The 25931-nt window shown below is 40.7% G+C and overlaps 1 protein-coding gene across 12 annotated transcripts in view; it reads right to left on the reverse strand.

The window, feature by feature from the left end:
• Positions 1-953: 953 nt before the first annotated feature.
• fbrsl1 (fibrosin-like 1) overlaps positions 954-25931 on the reverse strand; it is a 245130-nt gene continuing 220152 nt past the window's right edge. For 3 of the 12 annotated variants that reach the window (XM_056745378.1, XM_056745374.1, XM_056745386.1), the window contains 14 exons: positions 13386-13755; positions 12806-13059; positions 12159-12197; positions 10896-11158; positions 8362-8412; positions 8093-8188; positions 6702-6773; positions 6576-6605; positions 6402-6473; positions 6088-6220; positions 5170-5253; positions 4255-4338; positions 3449-3713; positions 954-3356 (listed from right to left, as the gene is read on the reverse strand). In XM_056745378.1, the coding sequence (XP_056601356.1) occupies positions 2066-3356; positions 3449-3713; positions 4255-4338; positions 5170-5253; positions 6088-6220; positions 6402-6473; positions 6576-6605; positions 6702-6773; positions 8093-8188; positions 8362-8412; positions 10896-11158; positions 12159-12197; positions 12806-13059; positions 13386-13755 (3104 nt within the window). In that variant the 3' untranslated portion in view covers positions 954-2065. Of the gene's footprint in view, positions 3357-3448; positions 3714-4254; positions 4339-5169; positions 5254-6087; positions 6221-6401; positions 6474-6575; positions 6606-6701; positions 6774-8092; positions 8189-8361; positions 8413-10895; positions 11159-11298; positions 11460-12158; positions 12198-12805; positions 13060-13385; positions 13756-25931 lie in introns of all 12 variants that reach the window. The other 9 variants (XM_056745377.1, XM_056745375.1, XM_056745383.1 and 6 more) reach the window with 9 other exon arrangements.

The following is a 25931-nucleotide window of genomic DNA, read 5'->3' on the forward strand; positions in this document are numbered from 1 at the left end:
ACAGGAGAAGGCCAGTGAGACGCAGATGCTGTGTGTCTATGGAATAACCCTCTCAATTACAGCGCTGCCAAATTGAAACGGATCCCGGTTTAACTCACTTTCCAATACACCTCACGGCGGCTTTGCCAGCCTGCCTCTCTTTTCAGCGACGGACCTCTCTGATGCAGCATGTCCAGATTGGCTGCCAGACACAGCGGTATAGGAGCATCGATTCTCAATAACATCACTAATGACCGCACACCACCTGACGCACACAGCCATTACTTGAGGTGAGAGCTGGGACTGAGGGCAGGCCTGAAAGTGGCATGGCAGATGGAGCCGGTTAGGAACGGTTATAAGGATGAATTGTTTGTCAGTTGGGAAGAAGGATGGAGAGAGTTTGAGAATAGAATGGCAAGACTTGGTAAATACTAGAGGGACGGTGACCTCTGATTGGTCTATCAGGTGACGGACTATTTTGCGTCTCATCTCTCGCTTTCTTGATCCATCCCTCATTAGCAGGCGTCACTCCAGGTAATGAGTCCAGACCGCGGGTCAATACAGCACTAGCCCCAGTCAATACCAGTTACCTGCAACACAAACACTCAAAGGCTGCGCTTGCAGAAAATCAATGGGTGCTGCGGTTCTCTCTCGTCCCCAGTCTTGGCTTGCTCGCTAAAGCACGGCAGATATGAGGGTCATGACACAATAGTGACTATGTACTATATGCACTTAATATCTAAATTATGAATGCGTTTTATTTGTGTTATTGTTTTTTTCTGTTGCCTTAATTGCTATTTTAAGGAAAAAATATATTCTGAAAAAGTCATGTGTTTTTGTTGTGCCAAGTTCAATTAAATTTTTACTTTATATTTAAATGTTTATTTTTTTATTATTTTGACCCAGACATTCATGCAGATGATTTAAAACACAATTACAGAAACATTCAGTCGGATGTATAAAATACCAGACAGTTGTGCAGATATAAGGTCCAACCTTTATTCCATACATTTTTAAACCATGAAATGTTCATTTTCATTTTTTTCACGCCTAAAGCTCTACTTGTTTTGTATACAAGAGTCTAAGAAAAACAACTGCACAACACCACAAGGTCGACAGAAAGAGTCTATTGCCACCTCAAACATTTCAATGTTTGTCAGATGTCCAGTTTCTGTGGCTGGAGAACAGTTACTCTGCTAAAGCAGTCCCTTATGACCTGGAAGTTTATCGTTTCATTGGCTCTTCATGGAAAAATCAATGATCCGGAATTCTCTCTGTAGAACTCATTGACTTTCCATCCCGATAACCGTCCAATCAGAACTCTCTCTTTATCCTCTTTGCATAGATTGCATCACCATGACCTGACCCCCTCTGATTGGACAGCTGCGTCGCCATGGTTTCAACCTGGAAGTGGTTCTGTTTTATTTCATTGTGTTTTTTTAGAAACATTTAAAAAGCCTAACAAATGTACAATGTCATTTTGTTCCAAGTAATATCAACAAGATATTTACAATATCTTTAAACTTTACATCAATCAAACAAGAATATTTTAATACATATTTGTCTGCATATCTCAAAAAAGAAAATCAAGCAAACATGAACTTCCAAAATGTAACTTTGTACACGGTCAGCACTGAGTATCTCCAAGTACCATAGAGCAAATCGACTGTCAAAATGTGAGATCATACCAATTCTGATATGTAGACATCCATGTCCAGCAGCTCACCAGGATAAATATACAGGGCAGGGAACGAAAGAAACTTATGCAAATACATAAAAAATGTCTGTACATGAAAAAGGGTAGGAAATGTACAAACTAATTTCAGAATCTCTTCACATGAAAAACTGAAAAGGCATTGGATTAATATATTAATATCAAATTTCTGGTTGGTAGTTAACGTTTGTGTAATTTGTTCAGAGCTACCAACTTATCCCGCCAGAAAACCATGGTGATGTGCTTGTTCCAAGGTACAAATCTTTGTACAAATTACACATTTGTTATTTTGTGTTATTTTGTCTTATTTTTGTGTGAAAATAAGTGCATGTTGCCTGGGTCAAACTTAAAGGAGGCGTTTTCCTTAGAGCGTTACCGGGCCTCCACTTCTTTGGGGTTGCGTGATGGCGAGTACTCCCTGGGGTCCTGGGTGGTGATCGGCGTAGTCCGTCTTGGCGACATCGGTCTTGCAGCGACAGAAGGTACCAAAGGTGGAGGGGCACTTAGTGCTGCAGTTGGAGGTGTCCGGTTAAGAAGTCCATTATGTCCTGTTGAAGGGCTAAGCCTTGGGTATGGCATTCCACCGAGGTGCGACATAAACGGTGGCATATGGGGTAAATGTCCTTCAATGGGCGATTGGTGCAATTGGTGCAACCTTGCCCGATCCAGTTCCTCACGCAAATGCAACCGTTCCCTATCCTCCGCCTGTTGCCTTAATCTCTCCTGTTCCCGCCGAATTTCCAGCAGGTGCTCGTGGTGCATGTAGTCATGCGCTTCTCGATCCCGATAGGGCCGTTCTGGATCATAGACGCCAGGAAAGCGATGTCCAGGCTCTGCGCGAAGCTGGAAATCCATGCGGCGCTGCAAGTCGAGGTTCCGATACGCCTCCCGTAGAGGATCCCAGGTGAACGCTGGGTGGGGGAGACGATCACGTCCAGCTGCAAGAGGGCTGACTCCCATAAAGGGTGCCATACGGGTCCGTTCCAGAACATTTAGACTTCCCATCTGGTGCATGGCACTCATAGAAAGAGGCAGCGAGTGTTGCATGGGAACTCCATGAAGTGAAGCAGGAGTCGGAGGGTCGCTACAGCGAGGAGAGGGTGGAGGAGGCTGATGAGGCTGTGAAGAGTGGTGATGAGCTATGGGTGTGGTTTGATAAGTTGGTGCAGTGGGTTGAGGTTTGGGGGCTGCTTCAGATCCAACCACCATTACTTCTGGGTCCTCCTTACGCTCCTCTTTGATCTTCATATCGTTCTTGATCTTGTTTAGCGGATCAACTGAGCTGGTTTCTTTTCTATCCTTTTCGACATCTTTAATTGGTAACGGTGAAGGACCAGCCATCTTGATTCCTGCATCAATGCTGCTTTTAGAGTATGGAGACGGTGAACGCAGAATGGGTTTGCACGCGTCATCTGAAGATCGTCTGTCTGTGATCTCCTTGCTTGGAGAACGACTTTCTTTTACCTTCACATCTCCCAACATGGCTGCCTCGCGTTGACGGTCCAACAGCTCTTTCTCGGGCTCCCGGTTCCGGTCGACACTACCGCTGCGGTGTCTGCCCGAGTCTGTGGAGTTTGAGCGAATCAGGCTGCTGATCTGATAGCTAACCGGAGCAGAAGCTGGAGAGGAGCGGTTTGAATGACGATTACGATCCAAAGAATCTCTGCAAGAGGAATGAAAATATGCATTGAATATTTAATTTGAAGTAAGGGGACAAAAAAAAGAACAAAATAAGTATTGATTTACAACACCAACCTGTCCTTATCTTTCTCATCTTTCCCAACAGAGAAAGAGTCCCTTTTTTCTCTCTCTCGTTCTTTCTCTCTCTCCCGTTCCCGGTCTCTATCTCTGTCGTGACTGTTGGCAGAGCTGCTTCTTTCAGCATCGGCCGATTTGGGCCACTGTGGAGGGGTGGGGAATGAAGGTGGTGTCCTGTGTAACCGATTCCAGGTATCGTGATGGGGACTACTGAGTCCAGGCAGCCCTGGAACCTCTTTCGGTCCAAACATACTGTTAGCCCCTGAAATAAAAACACACAAACCATCAGTTGTAGACCGGCAGGGGTGGCACTTTGTCTCCTGTTCTGCTTTCCCAAACTGAAAGGTTAATGGTTGTTTCTACTACTGATGTGCAATGTTTGTCATGGTATTGAGTCCAAGTCAATGACCCAGAGGGGTCAAGAGCTATGAAATACAAAGCATGCAATGGAGATTGTATTTCAGAAGTCCCGTTCAGCCAATGATGAAATAAGGGAAAAGAAATGAGATATGGGGGTAGAATTGAGATATAAATAGAGTGTTTAGTTTGTGAGCACTGCGAAACCAATTAATGCAAGACCAATTCTGAACCAGTTGGGGTGCAAGGGTGTGAATTTGGCAAAAGCTGCTGGTGTACGATTAAACCAGATTGCTGTAATGCCTGCCTCCTTACTTCCTTAAATTCTTATTTGGCATTTTTTACGAAGCTAAGTGCCTTTTCATTGCCTGCTTTTTATTCTCCCTGCGCTCTCTGTGGTCCAGAGCTAAGCTGAGTCGAACTAGAGGCCGGGGGCCGAGGCTTACCGAGGGTTGGGTTGCCTAATCCACCGAAGGCACTGGTTGAAAGGTTGCTGAGGCCGCCAAAGGTACTGGAGCGACTGAAAGGATCTGCAAAATGCCAAACAGGGATTAGCGACGCGGGGCCGGAGGTGCAGGACCATTCCAACCGGCTTTTCTCTTACAAGCCAGCTTTGTTTTTGCGTCACTGTTACTGCAGCTATTCTAACTCCCTGGGGGTTGTTTATTTCTCCCAGTAAGACTGTTCGAGAGTGTTCGCTGGCTGCAGATTAAGCAGCGAGAGGTGCTGGCGTGAAAAGCAAACCTGATTGGAGTGCAATTGCTAGGGCACCTTTGTGGACAGTTTGAGTTGTCATATGTAGAAAAATGTGTCAATGTAAGCTAGCACATTTGACTGATTTCTCTCTGATTACTTTGGGGCCAAAGTATTTATGAACTCAAACAGGATTGACTGGAAAGCTCACTGTCTTCAACATTCAGCACTCAACCCAAATTGCTGATAGAAAATGAGGGGGAGCACAAGTGGTTCAATCCTATTCGAATGAAGTACAGGAAACTTCCAAAGCCCAGTTGAGGAAATTGATGGTAAATTATGATGTGAATTCAGGTAAGTTGGGACTCGGTTTTAGGCAACATAAAGATGGAGTTTAATAACCCACCCTTTGGTGAATCATCAAAGACGTTTGATACCATGCGAACAACTTGTTCAAAGTAACCATATTGTGACTAATTCTAGATCACATTTTTTCATCAAATATGTTTTTTTTGTTTATGTTTTATGACATTTCCAGAAATATATGTTATCTTTTGCTAACTGAGCAATTGACACAACTGGAACACATCAGTACAACATCCACAAAAATATGGCTAACTGTTCCAATCAAAATAACAAAAAGAGTATTTAAATTGTGGGCTACTTACACTTACCTGCCAAGTGGCTGGGAGGCAGGAAGCCAGTGTGGTGAGGTGATGGTCCATATGGTGATGCCGCTGGATGTCCTGATCCTTTAAAACACAGCAGAGAATCAGTATGATTAGTTTCAATACAAACAAACTTCACAGAAAAGTACTCTTTATACAGTGTAATACTTTGTATGAGGCCTGAAAGGATGTTTTAAAAGTGATGCTTTAGATTAAGTTTTAGGTTGCATTTGAAATGGTCAACTGTCTATTCAGTCTAACCTGTCATTCGTTTGTGTGTATCATTAATGAAGAAACCAGTTACAAGCTCCTTCATGACACCATGCGGCATTCTTAATAAATTCTAAAGGGCAAAGCCCTCGTGTTTCCAATCAACAAAGATTGCCCAGTCAATTACAATAGGTAAAAGCATTTATATTCATGCCTGTAGCCCCAGTCTCAAGCCTAGACAGCATTCCAAATAACACCATGCAAATCGGTAAGCAGAGAGCTAGAGAAAGACATCTAAATACATTTTTTACAAAGAACTCATGCCAATAAAGAGGTTGCAATACAATTTACAAGATAACCAAACAAATAAGTAACCTGTGTGGGCTATACGTCAGTTATGTTGAGTTGCTGTAGCTCTACTGGTAGATCATGATGTTAGAAACGCCAAAGTTAAGGGCTAGATTGCCAGGATATGCATGTACTAACATGATCCAATGGCAAATTTTATATGTATCTCTATATTTCTGAATAAAACAAAAGACCTTTCATTAAAAAAATAGTTTTTTCTGTACATTATATGTCAAAATGGTGCCAGGTAATTGGAGGGTAACCACAGAAACCTAGCGGCACTGCAAGGTAGTACATGAATGATGATTGAAAATAATTAAATATATTTCCTGGGTTTTTATAAAAACACTAAACACACACCTGTTGATGAGAAGAGGGGTCTGGCCAGATCATGAGGGTAGGGGAACCCAGGGAATACACCGGGTGCCGGTGGACGGCTAAACAGATCTAGTTTTCCATGCATGTCCAATTTGTGGGGGTCCAAGTGCATCTGCTATTAAGAGACAAACATTATTTTTAGTTAAACGCTTAAATATGTACAATATCCATTTGGGCATTTGGGTTTCTTCTCTATTCCATGGCCAATATAGTTTGCTCTTTGGTATTTTTCTAATATTTTTTATATAATATTACAAAAACTAAAAAGAATTTCACTGGCTTCAATGATAACTTACTTTCATCTTTTGCTGATGATGGTAGATCTGCCAGGCGATTTGAACATGCACGGCACACCATTTACCAGGCTTCTGACATGAGCAAAGAGAAAAATTCCAAGCATTAGCACAAAAGCGGCTGCATTTATGGTGAAAATGTAGGGATTTTGAACAGAATGAAAATATAATGCTTACTCTTACTGAAGACCTAAAAGGATCTGTTATCTATGAGAAAACAGATTCAAGAAAGAAAGAGATTTATTTTTTAACAGTTCATGTTAAAGATCACAAATCACAAAAACTGGTCTTTGGATGGCTTACCCTTGGGTCCTTTTGTAGAAGTGTGTGGGGGACAGCTCCTGGTCGTGCTGCAACATCTATAGAGTTTGAAGCCTGGGAAAAGAAATGAAGGCAGGACTAATGATCAACACTGTATCATTATGGTCATTATTTATTATAGTGCAATGTTTATGAGATAAGAGCGACAGTTCACCCGAAAATGTCATAATATGTCATCATTTATTATCCTCATGTCATTCAAAATCTGTATATGATTCTTTTTTCTCTGGTACACGAAAGGATATTTTGAGAAAGTCTCAGGTGTTTTGTGTCCATACAGTGGAAGTCAATAGGGGCAAATGCTTCATTTGTGTTCCGCAGAAGAAATATTGGCATACAGGTTTGAAACAAGGATGAATCAATTATGAAATAATTTTAATTTTTTGGGCACAGTGTCCCTTAAAGAGTATGCACTGACTATGATTCAACATTATACAACCATTAGAGATCTAAAAAGATGGCCATGTTCCTAAACATCTAAAAATGCACCCATGCTGTGTATCCAGCACACCGGCCAACAGCTAACCTTTCAGGCCTGAAAACAAAACCGCATTTGATGGTTGTGTACTGTGAAAATATTTATTGCTTTAGCTTGTCCAAAAATAAAATGACCTCCTCACATATTAACCATGGCTTCTGTGTTCCGATTCATTCGTGAAGTCATGCGACTCATTGTGGGCAAAGTTTTCAAATTAATTTCATTCCCGCGTTTCATCATTAATCTCTTAAATGATACACTTCCTCAAACAACAGCTCCTTAAATGGGCATCTTACACAATAGTGAGTGTTATTTGAAAGTTTCATGGAAAATGCATTACACGACAACTGAGAGGGAACCAAATTACACACACACACACCATCTTTTCAAGACCACAGTGCAAACTATAAAGTTAACACAAAAGCCTCCAGCAGGTCATTGAGCCTGTGGCTCTTTGCATAATCCATTAGAGAAAGAGGCAGAGGAGGATTTCTCAGGCTGTCTGCAATATAAATGCAGCTGTGCGGCATCTGAAGGCACTCTGAATACTAATGGTAAGAAAAGGCTGGGCTAGGAATCAGGAAACATTCTACTCGCTGATATACCACACGATGTTAACGACACCGAATATACACTAGGGATGTTTTCAATTAACTTAAAAGAGCACTATTAACTTATACACAAAATATGGATTGTAAACTGTGTATTTTCTTTATTGTCTGCCCAATTTCGGCAAATGGTACATATTCAAATCATGGTAGTAACATGGTACTTTTAAGAGTCGTAAAATGTGAAACGTCTAACCACATGTGCTCTAAGTGGTTCTTCTCAAGTCAAAATTATTTTGTCTACAATCTCACATGATCAGAGCTCAAAGTATGAGCTGACGTCTAACCTTTGGCTGGAAGGCGCCTTGCAGCGAACTGAAGGGTCCTGAATGTGGAAGCAACGGAGGCATGCCTGGCATCGCTGGCGGGTAGGAGGGATAGAACTGCAATATAAAGTTTACAAAATTCTTTACTTGCAATCAACTGCACTGCTTTGAAGTCATCATTCCCAAACAACGTTTACAAATGTGTCTAAAAGTCCAAACAACGTTTACATAGTCATCTCTTTCATCCACAGTCAATCCAAGTTACGCAGTCAAAACAAGTGAACACTTACGCTTGAATGTCTCAAGAAGGGATTGTCCAGCTTGGGAGCGTATTTGTCGAACTGGAAAAGAAAAAAGAGAGAGAGAGAGACGCAAATTAAAAACATATCAACAAAATCAAAGGCATCTGTGACCAAAAACATAATAGGCTTTACTGAAGTGTGCTTACATAGTCAAATAAAAAACAGATGAAGCTCAAATAAATTACACCCTTCTAATAAAACAATTACACAGTAAAACAGCCATTCAATGTCACATGAAAGAAAACCACTGCAGCCGCAGTTGGCACAGGCTTCAGAGAACAGACGTGGAGTATGGGAATACACTCACAAAAGCCAAACCAGATCCCTGAAAAATAGAAGGCACCCTTCACTTCCAATTACACTGATATGAGACTTCTTTTAAATTTCACTTCAGTCATAGTTAAGAAAAATATTATGACTCTTTCAGTCATAAGATTAAATTTGAAGTAAAATTTGCAATGTGACTACAGCAAAGCTCAAATGAAAAATGCAAGAAAAAATATACTCTTGTCAGGAGGACTGTGTAAATAAGACATTGTGACATCATATCATCATATTTAGCTCAAGACAACAGGACGTTTCTTTTTCAATGACTGGGACCCACTGTTTTCCCCAGGAAGTTCTCAATTACTCTTAAATAACTTAAAGATAACTCCTTAAAGATTACTTGGGTTTTACAGTAAACATACAAATCCTTTACAAACTCTCTTTAGTGTTGTTTTTACAGAAGCCCAGTCTCAGATCAGATGATGGTAATAAAAACAACAGTGCATGTGTGTGTGCATGTTTCTTGAAAAAAAAAAACATTGAACAATGTACTCATGGGGTACATTATATACTATCACATCAATTGTTTTAATCCTGCAAGGAATGATTGTGTATTGATCAGTAGACAAAATCAAACTCAGGATGAGAAATATCACTGATGCGGTTGTTACACTTTTGCGTTTCTTCTGAGGGCTGCACGTCTGTTCTACGGTTAACACTTGCTGAGTAAATACACCAAAGGTTTATGGTTTCCCATAAAAAAAGTGTTTCATAATTCACAACTCACAACTGTCAGTGCTTTATAACAAACATCTTTGCTACATAAAGGTTCAACATTACATCTGAAACAATTAAATCTTTATATTGTTTTTCAAGAAATGGCAGAAGGGGAAAAACAAAGACATACAGTGTTATTATTTTAAGTCATGAAACATGAAACAATATTTTGCTACCCATAGTCTCAACAATTCAATATATCTATACCTCAGTAAAAATCATAATAATCACATGATGCTGAAAGAAACAATGGCAGTTTGGAAAATGAGACCTTGCACCTTGCAAAATATTTAAGGAAGGTGTGGTGTTGACTTTATCATCCAGCACTAAAGATTAGACACACCCCGAAAAAACTTTTTCATTTCATTTCATATCATTTTTTCATAATCTACAATATTTCAGAAGAACAGTTGATCATGATGAAAGAACTCTTTAACAAAGAAAGAAAGGCAAGCAGCAATCTAAAAAACATACAGTACGTTATGAGACAAATATGTAAGCAGATTTAAATCTTTTGAGATGGTGATCAATGATTCAAAAATGCTAAACAGCCTACCAGTCTTTTCATCTAGTGCTCTGACATAATGAGAAATATCTTTGGGACTGGTTCGTAGTAGAGATAATATGCAGATAAGGCGCTTTCAATGTGTTTCATATGACTGGCTAACTTTGAGCAGCTGAATGTGAAATGTGAAATCTGATTACAGCCTGCCAAAGTTTGCCTCTAATAGCTGCTTTGCACACGGAAGCAATTACGCTTTATCAAAACAACCCCGTTGATGTCATGACTTTCATCTGTGGTGAGGTCATTACGTTTCGACTGCAAGCTTTGAATGTGTCACAAAGAATGAGTCCTGCCTGTACCCCAGTCACGCCACAGGGCTTGGTGTGCCTCTAGCAGCCCCCAGCACTCAAAAACATCATCATTCTGCTCATATGAAAGCAATAAAACATCTCTGGCGCACACTATAAAAGCACAAGGCGGTCGGCATGTTGACATGGCAGCAAAAAGGGGTTTTATTAGGGGAAAAGCTACAAAATTTGAGGATGTCATGGGACAGTAGTTTATCTTGTTAGGGTGATCAGTTACGTCACTGAGAAGGTGCTGTAAAACTATTTTAACCCTTGGGCTCTGTTTAAGAAAAAAAACTTGAGCCATGGTAAATATAACAGTTAATTAAGAATGCTGATATTTAGCATAACAGCACTGGGATGCATCACGGTTTATAATGAAACACTTGTCTGTGTTCGCCACGTTCCAGACAGTCTGCCATTGGCTCTAAAATGTCATGATTTCTGACAAAATAACTGGGCATTACTTGACTTTAACTTCCTGAAGTTTGGTATAAAACATGTTCAAAATAGAAGAATCTTCAGGTCATTGTAGGGACTTGTTTGATCTAATCGGGGGTATTTTTTGAGGGGGGAGTAAGGAGGTAGGAAGGGAGTAAAATCTATCCGTTTTTACTTATCCTCACATTTCTGGTTGGGGTACGCACCAAGGGAGGTGCAGTGGGCGGCCCAATGATGGCTGCTGGGGGCAGACTGGCAGGGAAAGGCGTGAAGGTGTGCTGATGCGTGTGTTGGTGCTGGTGCATATGCTGATGTTGGTGAAACTCGGCCCGGAGGAGCGACACAGGGGCCAATGGCGACCCTGTTGCCCTTGGCGCTGACCCCCGACCTCGCTCCGAGCTCTGAACCAGGAATCGGTTGTTCAGCTCCTGCCGCAGAAGATCATGCTCTGCAAGAAAGGAAAGCCATGTGGGGAAAGGAGGGAGAGGGAGGAGGGAGGGGGCGGAGACACGGGAGGAAAAGAAAAAGGCACGGGCGGCCAGTGAGTTTTCACAACAGCGGCAAGAGGAAGAGAAAGAGGGTAGTCACCTGGCTTTCTCTGTTTCTCCAATTCAAGGTGTGAGGGTTTTCTACGTGAGGACTCATTGGTGGAGGTAAGAGAGTTGCCTGTGACAATGTGCCAATCAGAATCCCCGAATGAGGCTGGCAATACATGATTGGTTGGTTGAAAGAAATCAACAGGCTGGTATCTAAAGACAAGAGAGAACCAAGAGTCACCTCAGCAGAAAACACACACACACTTGACCCGAAAAACACAAACTATGATAGAAGCCTTCAGATTTCAGACTGGATGTTCTTCAACTGTAAAGACACATTACAGGTAGAATGTGCATTGAGGAACTTTCAGTGAACTTTTAAGTACTTGATGCTTTTAAAAGACATCAATTTATAGGGTTATGGATTTGTCATAAAAATGAATACATATCAAATTGGCAGGATGACGTTCCGGATTTTTTTGGAATGACTCAAACTATAATCTCACAAGATGGAGGCTCACAACGTCTGGTATTCATAATAATTGTGGGCCTATATCTCAGATTTAGCATCTGTTTTCGAAATGCCAAGATTTTGGCATTAAAAGCCAAGTTATCTTGGCTGTTGGCAACAAAAATACACTTACCGTAAAAGGCTAAGATGAAGAAGGTAGGTATTATATTCATCTCAAATTTTGCATTTAAGTTAAGCTGTATCAAACTGGCATTCAAAGAGATATTTATAATAAACTGCCCAAAATGGAGTTACTGCTATTACCCAACACAACACATATTTAAAAAGGAAGGCTTCAGGATGATTCCGGACATTAGAAATGAACAGTGGAGCTCACTTCATTCTTTATTAAATTGCAATAGGAGCCAACTGGATATAAGTCAAATTTTTCATATGCTGACCTCTGATGCGCGCCCCATCTCGCCTCGCTCTTGAGAAATCTTGAAAAAAATGCAATTTAAGAGCAAGGCTGTAGTTACTGGATACTAGTAATTTCAAAATAAATAATTTTAATTAGTCAATATTTGTGAATAGCAAACTAGAGCTACGATAAACTAGGGTATATTTTGAGTACATTGTATGTTGGGGTACAGAGCAGCATACACTCTGTTTTGTACTAAAACATACTCTTAGAGCGCTTGCACACTAGAGTTTACTCTGTTGGAAAATGATGAAAAGGAACATGCAAGATGCATTTTGGAATTGTGAAAAAAGTCAGGTCTGTGATATCACACCTGAATTAGTCAAAACAGATCAACAAATACCCACATAAAATGTTACATTTGAATTGCACGACCTTCATAATCTCTTGTTATTTTCCTTTATGTTTTTGTGTCTATATCTAGTGGAATCAAAAGACTGACGGAAGCTCTAGTGTGTAGGCGCTCAAACAAATTCAATCTTGATACCAATATGTCAAATTGTGGTAGAGAAGATCTTATTTCAAAAGAAACTGCTCATTAAAATATTCTGTATCTTAGAACTATCTAACTGTGGTTTTAAGAGGCCCACTGTCCTGCAGAATTGTGACACAGATTAACTCTTTTACCTGGATAGGGCGGTCCGGCAGGGTGTCCTGGCACCACCAGGCTGTTGGTCGGATGGGTGGGTGGAGGAAGTGTTGCGGGGTTAGCAAACATGGCCGGATGGCTGGAGAGGTGGGAGGGTGAGTGAAGGGAGTAGTGCGAGGAGGACAGACCGGCTATGGAGAGAGGCAGAGGAGGAGCTGGAGACGCGAGACTGTTGAGATGATGAGGAGAAGGAGGCAGGTGGTGTTTGGGAGGAAAAGTAGAAGGGATGTTGCTGTCATTTGGAAAGAATGCAGGAAAGAGAAACATCAATATGACAAGTAGATCTGAATATGAATATATGCTAACGTTTATAAGCTCAAGCGCTTGATTGATGTTAGCATGTTGCTAATACAGTAAGACTCACAAAATACATAAAACATTGGGGGGCTTTTCAGTACACAATTTAAATAAATACAAGTCTATTTTTCCACTGAGCTTGAAGCAATGCATTGTTGGATGGCTTTCAAGATGCTTTCACATTGCCTTCCCATTTCTGTAACTTGATAGATTATAGAGGTGCTCCATTTACCTCCAATACATGCAAAAAATGTTATTAACCTGATGTCGTGAAGACTGCTGTACGGCGAAGGATGATGATGATGACTGATGATTGGCCGACTATGGTGCAAAGGAGGTGGGACTCTGTGCTCCTGTGGATGTGACTGGTTCCTCAGGAGAGGAGGGGTAGGGATAGGAGGTAAAGATTCCTTCTTGATGCTCAGAGGGCTCGGGGAGATAGGGTGTGGTCTAGGTGGAGGGGCTGCCGCCGCAGCAGGGGCAGGAGACCCCGTAGGGGGCGACGCTGGAGTTGGACTTGAGATCGGTGGGACAAACGAAATGTTGTTACTCTGTTCCTGGCTTCTTTGAAGACCGGACACTTTGGTCGAGCTGCAAGTTTTGGGTACGAGATTCTCATTCGTTGTCGTAACTGGAAATAAACGAACAAAAGAGCATATTGAAACATTTACTGATGTCACTGAAACCGTCGGAGGATTATGTGTAATTGAAAATGAAAAGCCTAAGTGTGCGTGTCCACTGGCAGTCAATTGCTGTGAAATGAAGGCAATGACGTCTGTCATAAGCATTTCAAAATCTGACAATAATGAGTTTCTGGTAAATTCAGTGCTTAAATCACATTGTTTCACATTACTATCTATAATTTAGATTTCAAATCTAGTTAACATTTCTTCATTAAATAAACATTTTTCGGTGTACTTAAAGTCTGAAGACAATCCAACTGGTGTATATTTTACAGACACACCCTCAAAGAAGCAGGCTTTTGTAAGCATCACAAATCAAACACACATGCAGTTTGGACACGTAACCTATAGCGTGAGATTCATTTGCCAATCCATCCATTAGTTGGCAGCATAGCGAAAGGCTAACAGCTGTGCCATCTGCATTAAGCTGGCACATGCCAGGACACCAAACACATCTGCCTTTCTACCTTCCTCTCTCAACCTCCTTTCTCTTATCTTCCTTCATCGCGTCATTCCAGGTTTCATTTCTTGCTCTCCATGGGTTTTATGAAGTGTTTAATCAGGTCATTTTCATGCTTGACTATAATCAGATGATCCAATTTTCTGCACGCAATCCAGTCAGAATGAATAAATCAGAGCTAATTAAAGTTAAATGCCGTTCCCATTCATAGATTTACAGAGCACACAGTGTGCCATGAAATAATTATGTTTCAATTGTGCTTTGAAAAGGGATCATGCACCCTTTATAGTGGCCTTTCAGAGTTCCTCCCTCCCTCGCTCCCCTTCACCCCTTCGTGTATTTTTTCCAGGGATTATTTTAGTGCTGCCAGAGTCTTTGTATAGAGGATCCTCTGTTTTTTTTCTGGATTAATTGGGGTGCGGTGCCGGAGAAGATGTGTCTTGCTTCAGCATTTGCCAGACTATACTTATTTTGTATTCAATATGGAAAGAACTTGGTTGAGAAAAAAGTTAAGAGGCCTGTGGACATTTACTTTTTATTTACACCATTATATGCATTATGTAATTATTAAATGCATTATGTAACATTGAAGAAATTTTTTTACACTGTGTCTACCACTGTGTGATGTGACATGACAATGGTTTGTTCTTAACGGCATTGTTGTGTCACGCCGCATGCATTGTGGACAATTTTTTAAATCATAATGTGTTCTATTGTATTTTATAATCCGGTGTAAAACCCATTGCACATAGAATCCCAAATTTGCGTCCAAATTTTTCTCACGTAAAAAAATAAATTTCACTTTGTGTCAACCACATTTACACACTGCCTCCAATATTTTCGTCCGCCATAAAAACATTCAGACTGGGTTAGATTTTCAGCATTTTTTGCATCCATAGCAAGGATTTTTAAAGGTGTATTGACAATTCAGAGACACTGTACAAACGAGAGCCAAATACGAAAAAATGAATATGAAAATTTCGGACCGTATGTGCAAAGACCTTTAGACTGAATAATTTCACAGACAGTATAAACAGAAAACATGTACAAATTACAGAAGAAAGATCAATGTGGTGACTACCAAACAGTAAATAGGCTACTTTCAATCACATTATTTGTAAAAGATGCTTTAGAAAGTGCATCAACATTATTAGGGTGCATAAATAGTTTGAGATTTTCTCCCCCGTTTAGTTGTATATGCCTAGAATAGCCTACATGCCCAAAAGCCCGTTGCCATGATAACCATCATGTGTACTAACCTGTCTCAAGGGACTTTCACAAATCACCATCCAATTATTTACAAGTGTACAACTGCTACACTACTAAATTACCATTATGCATACTCTAATTGCAAGAGTGCTAAAATAAATCATAAAATAAAATGACGGAGAAAGGTACAGCGAGAAAAAAGATTCATATAAGACAACATCTTCCTCAGGCCACTAATCAAACCATTAAATGGATCTCTTGTTCTTAAGAGCTTACTGCAATATCAAACAAAGACTATGAAAGCCTGCAGCAGACTCCCTGGCCATTAAAAGCCCGGCGCTCTTAATGGAATGTCTACAGCGTATTAACATACCATTTAATCATTAATAGATCCTGCACCAATAATTGAGGGATAAAACACTACCTTTTGACATTCCTTCTCAATGTTACTTTGGAGAATGTCACAAACGTATAAAAAAACTGAGCAACGGGATGAGCAAAGGGCGGGGGTGTATGTTAAGCATGTTTAAAAGTTTTCTCAAAAAGGTAAAGGTTGGAATATGTTGGGTGTGGCCAGGTACAAAATTAGCATAAAAGAGAACTTCACACCAAATACCCTGGAAAGGTCTAAATGGATGCATTTCCAGATAACCCTGTCTGCAGCCTTTTCCAACAAAGCATGGAGAAGAAAAACGTTGCCCATTCATTGACGTTGCCTTGGAAACCAGTCTCGGAGGCATATCCGAATGGGAAATGCGGACAGTGGAAGTCAAGCTTCTCAGTTAGCAGACTGTGGCACTTTAGGCACGATGGGTCCTGTGCTATCTCTTAATGATGATTCTAATGGGGCATAATGGCAGCCAGCAGGCAGGACAAGACATACAACTCTGCTTCTTTCTCATTAAAAAAAGGCCCTGTAAAATTTTCTGGATGCCCGCTGTACATAGCGAACACTCTTCTCCACAGTCGGGAATCATTTTGCCGAAAATGTGACACAATGTCATTTGAAAAGGCACGGTATTGCAGACAGTGCGGTAATGTCACGCCATTGGCAGAGACACAAGTTTGGCAGAATTGCTTATGTGTCAACCTCAGAGTAGACACGACGGATTATAGATAGGGAAAGTTGACACATTCAAGAAGTGTGGCTTTCGATTTTCTGTATATCGTTACAGTTAGCCCTGAAATTCTGCTGTAGGAATCTTTTAATGAGAAAGCAGAGCCAAATAAAATTGTAACTCCTTTGGTTTTGACTGTGCTTCAAGGGAGAAACATTTCTCTGAGACAAATGAGCGGAAGGCTTCATTATTCAATGCCAAGGTCAATGGTAAATCTGTTACGCCTTTTATCAAAAGCACCATATTACACACCAACCTCAGATAGGTACAGCCAGTGTTTAACAGTCAAGACTTTAAAACCTCCAAAGGAAAATGTGTTTCGAATCTGTGCAAGCAGCCGTTGACGCTAGGGCATTGAGGGTGAGCCAAAGGCACTGCTGTGTGGCTGCTTTTTGGTTTTGCATTTTGTGTGTTTTTTAGCATTTCAGTCCTGAGCAGGCACCACTTTCTAAAAGTAGGAAGTATTTTCAATAATTTAAGCACTTTTAAAATTCTCACCATGCCACTAGAACGGTTACACAGTGCCTCTTGAGCTGTGGACAGACTGGCATTTTCAATCCCTAGCATAAAACAAAAGTGACCCTTAACGCCGAGTGCAATCACAGCAGAGCTATTAGAAGCATAGACAAGAGACCCCTCAGGAACACCCACAGATTTGTAGAGGTCGAAGGCCACGTTCAGTGGAGGGAGCGACACTCCCGTAGGACGTGTTGGCATCCCTGTTCATCAGATGACTATTGATCTACCCTCTCCCCCTGCTGCTTCTCTCATGGTACGATCCCTCAAGGGACTTTGGCCTCAACACGTGCCTGCTGTGGCTCAAACCACCACCGTTGCGGGTGGGGGGCGAGTTCTAATGACGGATGGTTCTAGCAGAAGTGAGGTGACCCCAGCATCGCCCCACAGCTGTCCCACTCAGATATCCTTGACCTGTGACCTCACTTTAGGCTTGACAGCCGTCTTGGAACATCTGGAGGGCTACCGCACTATTATACACAGAGAGAAGCATGATGAAAGAGTAGACAGATGGCTCTTACTACCAAAGAAAAATTATTTGAGAGTTTTGAGAAATAGTTATCTTCATTTTAGAGGACTTTAACAATCTGATCAATCTGTACATGTTATAAAATTACTTGATACTACAAGCTGCGCATTTACAGCATAAATGCAAATATGCTCATATATCAACTTCAACATATTCTGTAACACATATTTTGGGCAATATCAGCCCAGAAACCACAAGTAGATGAATGCAAAGGGAATCATACAATGCACATTTACATAACACAGTCGTATCGCATATCATACAGTACGCTGCCAAGGGCACCAGTTGGGATGCAAGCCCATGTTTGGTTCTGGATTAGGCCCTGCCTTTTTACAATAATTTCAACCGTCTCCTGTTGCTCATGCAAATGGGAGATTATGGATTTACGTCGTAGTCTGCCTCTGTTTTATATTTAATAAAAACAGCTCATATGCAAATAACGTCTTTAGATAAGTCAGCAGGGAATGCAAATTCCCCAAATGACCAGGGGCCAACGGTGATTACACACACACACACACACACACACACACAAAGTCTAATGATACACATTGTGAGCTCATTCCCCTCTGTGGTATCTCTTCATCTTTACGGAGTGCCAAAAAATAAACATTAATGCTCAGGCAAATTGAACAAAGAAATAAAACCACAACTAACAAACTAACAGCCGCCTCCAGCTAATGAAGTCAATTTATGGAATAAGACACAAGAATTTATCTCCTGAGCAGGTGCTACATGGAGATCTGTCATCTTTTCACAGACTCGCTGCATCTAGGAAATGTACACCTCTTTACCAGTCAAATCCACTGAGAATGGAATTGCATTGTGCCAACCGAGAACAAAGAATGCCAAAACAACGCAACTGGGTGGGTTGTACGAGATGGTAAAAGAGATTCTGGCTTCCAAGTTGTTAATTATTATTGTGAGTATTAGCTCATAGCTGCCAAAAATGTGATGTGAAAATGTGAAAAAGGAAAAAGGATTTCATCTGTTGTACATTTGGGACGTACAATATATGAGTGAAAACATAAGTACTAACATTTTAAAAAAGGTGCAGATCAAATTCATTTGAAAGCATCTGCCAAATACATACATGTAAAATATCTGATAAAAACATACAGTTCTCTCTTTTGGTCGTGTTTAGCTTTAGCTTTTCTAGATCCACCTTCACTGAGATCTGACACGTGAAAACAGACTGTGCATTTCAAGACGTTTTAAGGGCCAATGACAGCCGGTGCGAAGACATCAGTCCTCTATTTCCATCTCTGTTCAGGACAGGGTGAGGTGGCACCAGAGCTCTCTGGGTGTTAAGCTGCAACATGTTGGCTGATGAAGCCCACACAGAAAATCTGTGAGCGCCTACTGTTCATTTCGGAGATCTGGACGCTTTCCATGGCCTCCGTGAACCGCTGCTTCCCCATGCTGGGAACAGACTCTCACTGCACCCATATGGCTCGGGCGGCATATGCCATCCTGTTCCATGCCATGCGTAATTACTGATGGACAGAGTGAAGAATGCTGGGCAAAATGTACATTTTACTGTATTTACCCTGGTTAATGGTTTCGATAAGCAAAATAAGGTGCAGTCCCAGTGGAAAGTTTAATTGATCTGAATCTGCTCCTTGATGGTACATGAGACCTGATGACATTGCCAGTTATGTGATGGATATATCTATTTTTATTAAAATACAAAACTAAAACGTAAAAAGTATAGAGCTATAATACGAAAAGTAAGCTTAATCGCTTCTTTTCTGAGAAGCAAAAGCTAAGGGAAATCACTAATGTCTTGCAGAAACAATGGAGACATTAATAGCATCCCATTTGTGATTTTACTGTCCTATGGGATGACTTGAATAACAAACAAAATGTCCAATTAACTTCCTTTAATTGGTTCTAACATTCAAAGCTATGAAAAACTGTCATTTTGCCACTGGAAACTACACTAGGTACTCTGTCTTTAAGGGTGCTAAAATGCAGCATGTCATTTGCATTCTTTTTTATGACAGCGATAAAAATACAAGCTCTTCACTAATCTATACGTGCCTCTGATGTGGGCAGGGCATTTTCAAATGTCCCAGATTGTTTGTGCCGTGCCACGTTGTGCCCAAACGGCTCATCATTTCATTAATTAGCTTGAGCTGCACGGTTGGCAAACGCGGCAGGCACGGCAGCAGCTGTCTGGATTGATTAGAGAAGAGGACCCAGCGCTGCAATTATCTAGATGACTGCAGACAATGGCTGTCTGCTCTAATAAAGATTCGTCTTACGGCCCAGCAGGGTGTTGGAACCAGCAGAGATTCAATACAACAGACGTATCGTGATTCCAAGCCCTTTGACATTTGGAGTCAAGAGCAAAATATGAAACTCACCCGCAAGTGGCCACACACAACTGCAAGTTCTAAACTGAAGTAGTAAAACAACATTCTATGTTCTTTTTAGAATAAGGTATATGAACATACACATTCTATACACTCACTCTACACATTCTATTAGGGATGCCACAATTCTCAATATAATATTGAACTGTTCGTTATGACCACCACGGTTCAATACGTTTAAGTGAATTGGGGTTTTCCAGTTTTGCGTTTAAATTATTTCCATGCGCTTGATTACACTCTGAACTGGCTCTGTCCGTGTTTGTCTGTACGTCTGTGGGCTAAGATAGATAAACGCCTCCCCACGAGTAATATCTAATAGCAAGTGGTCGCCGGGCGGTGAAGCGAGATTGCCTGCAAGACGAGAAGCAATGTGTGTGAGTATAATGATGACGAACAGGGGCTGGCTATATTGTATACCTGTTGTACTAAAGTGATATTGTCCGAATTTGGCACATCAAGAATTTATACACTACATAAGAAAGCAGCACATTCGCTTTGCTCTCACCCAGCACATGCAGAAAGAGCGTCCAAAGCACCATGCCAAAGTCCGTTTAACGAAAGTCAGCTCTATAGTTTTGCATTACGTTATTTTAAATACTCTGATGCGCAAAACCTCTTCAAGAAGCTTATTTTACTGGCATGTTGATGAACAGTAAATCAAAAATTGCTGTGAGCTACCAGTGTAAATCTTTACATTTATTACATTTATTCAATGCACCAGGAATTTGTAAAAGTTGATTTTTGAAAAGTTGGTCAAAATAAAGAGAATTTCAGTAAACCATTTTATCTTCTTAACTTTTTACGGTTCAGTCACATAAGCATAGAACAATGAAAAAACACTTTAATGTGCCAAGCTATCAGAACCGAACCAGAAACTGTGGGTGAAAAAACGAGGTTCGTATTGAACCATTGGATAGCTGTATTTTTGCATCCCTACATTCTATACCTCCACACATTCTATACCCTCTATACTATATATACCTTCTGTACACCAAAGCATTTGTAATCTTTAATTACACATTACACATTCTATACATTCTAAGCTCTCTAAAAATTGTATACCCTCTGCATATTATATACTATCCAAACTCTACTCATTCTATACACTACACTCTCTAAACATTCTTTAGCCTCTACATTTTATATATTAACTAAACTCTACACATTCTATACACTACACTCTCTAAACATTCTATAGCCTCTACATTTGATATACTATCTAAACTCTATACATTTTATACACAACACTCTTTAAACATTCTATAGCCTCTGCATATTATATACTATCTAAACTCTTTATATTCTATAACCTCTAAACATTCTATACCATCTAAACTCTATACACTGAACATATGGAGTATTGCAAAACACTATAGCATCTGAGAAATATAGTTACTAAATACCAAAAGCATAATCCAAGTATTTTTTACAGAACTGCAAAAACAGACAATTTCAACTAGAGGAACAGCCAACATTATAGAACATTCTGGAATGGCATCCCCTTCTCTCTCCGGTTCTCCTTCTCTGGTTTCCTTCCAGTCGGCTCTCAGCCTCGCTTCACAGGGCAGCGCCAGGCTCAGCATGGGCAATAATTCCACCTCAGCATGTCAGCTTTATTTAGCTGCATAATGCCCTTACAAACCCAACAATACCTCTTTGTTACCCTGCAGGAGAGCATCCTCGATTAGCACTGCCAGCTGCTTTTGCCCTGCTTTACAGGCTGAACAGAAAAGCGGGAGGTGGAACAGGAGGAGAAAAGGCAAGGAATAAAAAGAGAAAAACGGGCTAAACAACATGGGCTAAAACCATTTGGGGGGATGTGTATTTTGCTATGGGAGAATATAAATAAAGGTGTTCTGCAACAATGCTATCAGGCATGGACCTGCTTTATACCTGTATCACACTAAGTGGATATAATATCATCTTTCAGCAAGTAACTGATTACTTTGTGGAAATGGATGAATGGGAATCATTCAACGGCCCAAGTAGCATAACACAGTTCTGAAAGAACGTTTGTGCTTTCTTGCCCCTCCTCCTGTGTACTTGGAACTGGATTTCCTACCACGGTTGACTCGCAAGAACAAGCTAAGTTTGACGGACCTTCTTTTGCCTGTCACACTTGACTTGTTGTTTTGACGTTGTGGGTATAGTGGCAAGGTGGTGTAAAAGCAAATTGTAAATATTTTCAAATGGATCATGTTCTTTGAAGTGCTTTTCACTCAACTGCTTGTGCAAAAAATATGTGTGTAAGGAAACTTCTATGCTTGGTTAGTATGCCAGCACAAACCTCACAAGACGGTGAACATGTGAACGACCGCATGCATGCAAACACAAACGTTTACTGACTTTTTTCCAAACGTCTTATGATTCCCATCCTCCCTAATGACTGGCCTTGTGATTTCATTATGAAATACTACAGCCATCTGAAAGCAAAGGATATCTCCTTATCTTCATGACAAATTAAATTGTATAATCAGTTTTAAGCACAGCTGATTGTATCTTTCATAGCGTGACTTAATGGAAAATAGATAAAACTTTATTAAAGCAAAAGCATGACAAAGTCCAAGAGTAGATTGCAAACTATTCCTCTAAACGTTAATGCTTTGCTTAAAGATGCGGTAACATGCAATTCATACATTCTGTCTTCTTCAAAATGTTGAGCGTGCTGGCATTTCTTGCTTAACGTCATCAACTTGTTAAAAAGCGGGTTGGTGGTATAACATAGTATTTCTGTGCTTTTAACACTCCCCCAGCACTCCAACTTGCTTCGGAACGTTTTTTGTAGGTCTGGATCCCCGTTTCGCAACATGGATCCTCTTCTTTTTATTTGGCAAATCTCCCGGAAAAGCACGGCCATGGCAAGGCCGAAGAAATAGCCCGCCCACACGCCAACCGACGAGTCGATAGGAAGACCTGCTTATCAAGATTGGCTGCGCTGTTGGCCTGCAGCTGCATCTTGCTACTCTTGCGTTAGTTAGAGAAGCTGAGGTGTTTGTTTGTTCACAGCATTTCAGTGATTGATGTTATATAAACGGTGGATATAACGCTGGATTTGGAGATCGATTGAAACTGATAGTTGGCGCAGTCCCAGTGCTAAACAATGCCAGACATGAACTGCATGCAGTAAGTCAAACTAAGTAATATGTCTGTGTTTTGTTGGCAATCGGTGCGTACGTGCATAATGTAAAACAACACGAAGGGATAATGTATGTGCTCGTGCTGCAGTCCCGTCCCCTCTGCCTGACTCCGGCAGCTCGTCTTTTCTGGAAATAATAGTACAGCTGTATCTTTTTGATCAAACTAAATACTCTTCGAAGATACGTCATATGCAATACTACTGAATAGGTACTCAAGAATAATATGAGATTGGCAGAAACTGCGTGTGTTACCCCATCTTTAAACAAAACAAAAAAACAAGGATTCAGTGTGATGAAAGATCTAGTTTACCTATGTTCTTAAATGGACTGTTTCCATATAAAAGCATTCCTTCTTCCCACTTAAATCCTCTACAGACGTGTACAGAGCATAACCTCTCATTAAAGTCTTTGCATTTGTTATTTTGTCAATTCTATTAATGCTTTTGAAAGCGTAACACTGGAACACCACAATGGATCAAGTTAACAATGCAGGTAGAAAGGTTTTTACTAGGACACAAAACAATATTTATTTTACTGAAATAAGCCCCAAACAAAACACTCATTGTCTTACTACAATCTTATCAACCAATCTATATCCCTTGAGATTTAGTTTACAGTTAGCCAAAAATAAAATGAGGGAGTCTGCCATATTAGTCCTGCAAACAGACCAAACGGAAGCTAAAAATTGGTTTCAGAAATGCATCATTTCAACACCTTTTGAAAGGCAACCGTACGAGTCTTTACAACAGCCAAGCGTGTCCTTTCAACTTAAATCACAACTCTGAGACCCTCCTGGTAAACGTAGCTGAGACTGCTCAGGTCGGTCTGACACAGGGATAAAGACAAAGGATAAGGTTGCAAGGAAATATCAGGTTAGCTAATACACTACCTTACGCACCTTCAATCAAGCAAGAACAGAGCGAAACATAACACGGGGGGAGACGGGCTGTCAAGTTTTTTAAAGCTTAACAGAAGCCTGGACAGAAAATGGAGGATTGGATATGGTACACATTCTCAAGAAAAACCGAATCCAGAACTGACCGTCTACAGCCTTGTTTTCCTTCCCTTCAAATTAAACATGGCGTCAACTCTGAGTCTGACCGAAGTCTGTAATGTCATAAACGTATGAAGCCAGACTAACCCATCTGTACAGATTATAAGCAGTACAGTGGCGAGGAGAGTAATAAAAGGCAGTCTTGAAGGGGCTAGGAAGGTTTTGGAGGAGTGCCAGTAAAACTAATGGAGACAGGCCCCGGGTCTTGACCTCCAGCTCCGCTCGAGGGGACCCGCTCAAACATGCATGTCTCCTCTAATTTCCTGCTACAGCTCTTTCACAGACAAAAACACACACATACACAATGTACTGCCTTACTACAGTCAAAGCAATGAGAAGAGCCATTTAAAATATGGTCAAAGAGCTAAATTCTTCCAGAATATACCACAGACTATGCACAGACATTGAATATGACACTTCAGACTGACTTACAGTGTAATGTGGCTTTTAATGTCCATTTTTTTTACAAAAAATATATGATGTTTTCCATATGACAGCATTTAAATATACAACATTCCATACTTTCACATGGTCATTGTGTCAAGTATATAAATTCTAAAATAGGTCTATATGCTGCTGATGTGTTTTGTTGTGTTTTTGTCGATGCCAATACTAAATACAGCCTTTCAAGCAGAGGTCCATCTCTGTTCCCAATAAAACCTGTAAAATAAGAAACCAAAAGCCTTCCACAAAAGCAGCATTTTAAAGCCGGTATGAAAGGGAGACCCAGGTGTTTCATTCTTGCTGAAGAACCTCTGGGCCATACTAATGTTCTCACTTGTTCTGGTTTAAATTCATGGTGTTAGTAAAAGAAAATCCATAGCCTGGGGAAGATAATAAAGCATCTCAGCTGCCCATGTAGATGTTCGCCAAGACTGGGCCCCCTGTGCTCTGTGACATGTTTTCAATTTACTGCCAATCAAATTTCAAGAGAAGACCTCCAATACTTAAATTCAAACCCCTCTTCATACCTATAGGGGTTCATAACGTGAGCTGAATGCATTTGTCAAGCATATCTTGCCTAGAAGAAAACCCTATTACTCAAAGTTTGCACTTTTATTTCTCAGGAGACTTACTGGACTTCTTAGTTATGTTTCGTTGGCATATCAGCAAGTTTCAGAGTACAATTCTTGATAAGTAAAAACAGATACAAATGAGAGTAATACTATAGCGCTACAAAGTAAATGTGGATAACATAACTCACATCATTAATTTGGTTCTGGGAGACTATGGTGAGAAATTAACTCAATATCATCATATTAGCTTTACATTTATTCTCATTCTTGTCTAGGAGAAACAAGTGAAGGGATCCCATTTGATATTTTTATATTCTATAGATTGGAATTCTACATCTACAATGTATTTAGATGCGATTCTAAAATTCATATGCACTTCTACAGCATTCTAGTAGACAAGAGATGTGCTAGTTCAATACCTGTCTGTCTTTTCCACGCCTATACCAAACCCGCCCCTTCGAGCCCCCTCACACATATGAGAGTCAGTGAGATCTTCCTCTAAATGACTCTTCATAGCTGAGATCCACTCCTGGGACCCTCTTATCCGGTTTCTCCCCAGCGAGGCAACACATCAGCAGGGTTCAGCGTCCCACTCTTCCGCTGCTCTCCAACGTGGTGCTAAAATAACAGCCACTCTGGGTCTGAATGGGGCCGTTTGAGAGGAGGCTGTTAAGAGGCTATCCTGAGCTCGGCGCAAGAGAGAACAGATG

Source organism: Triplophysa dalaica, chromosome 4 (genome assembly GCF_015846415.1).
Source record: "Triplophysa dalaica isolate WHDGS20190420 chromosome 4, ASM1584641v1, whole genome shotgun sequence".
NCBI classification, from domain to species: Eukaryota; Metazoa; Chordata; class Actinopteri; order Cypriniformes; family Nemacheilidae; genus Triplophysa; species Triplophysa dalaica.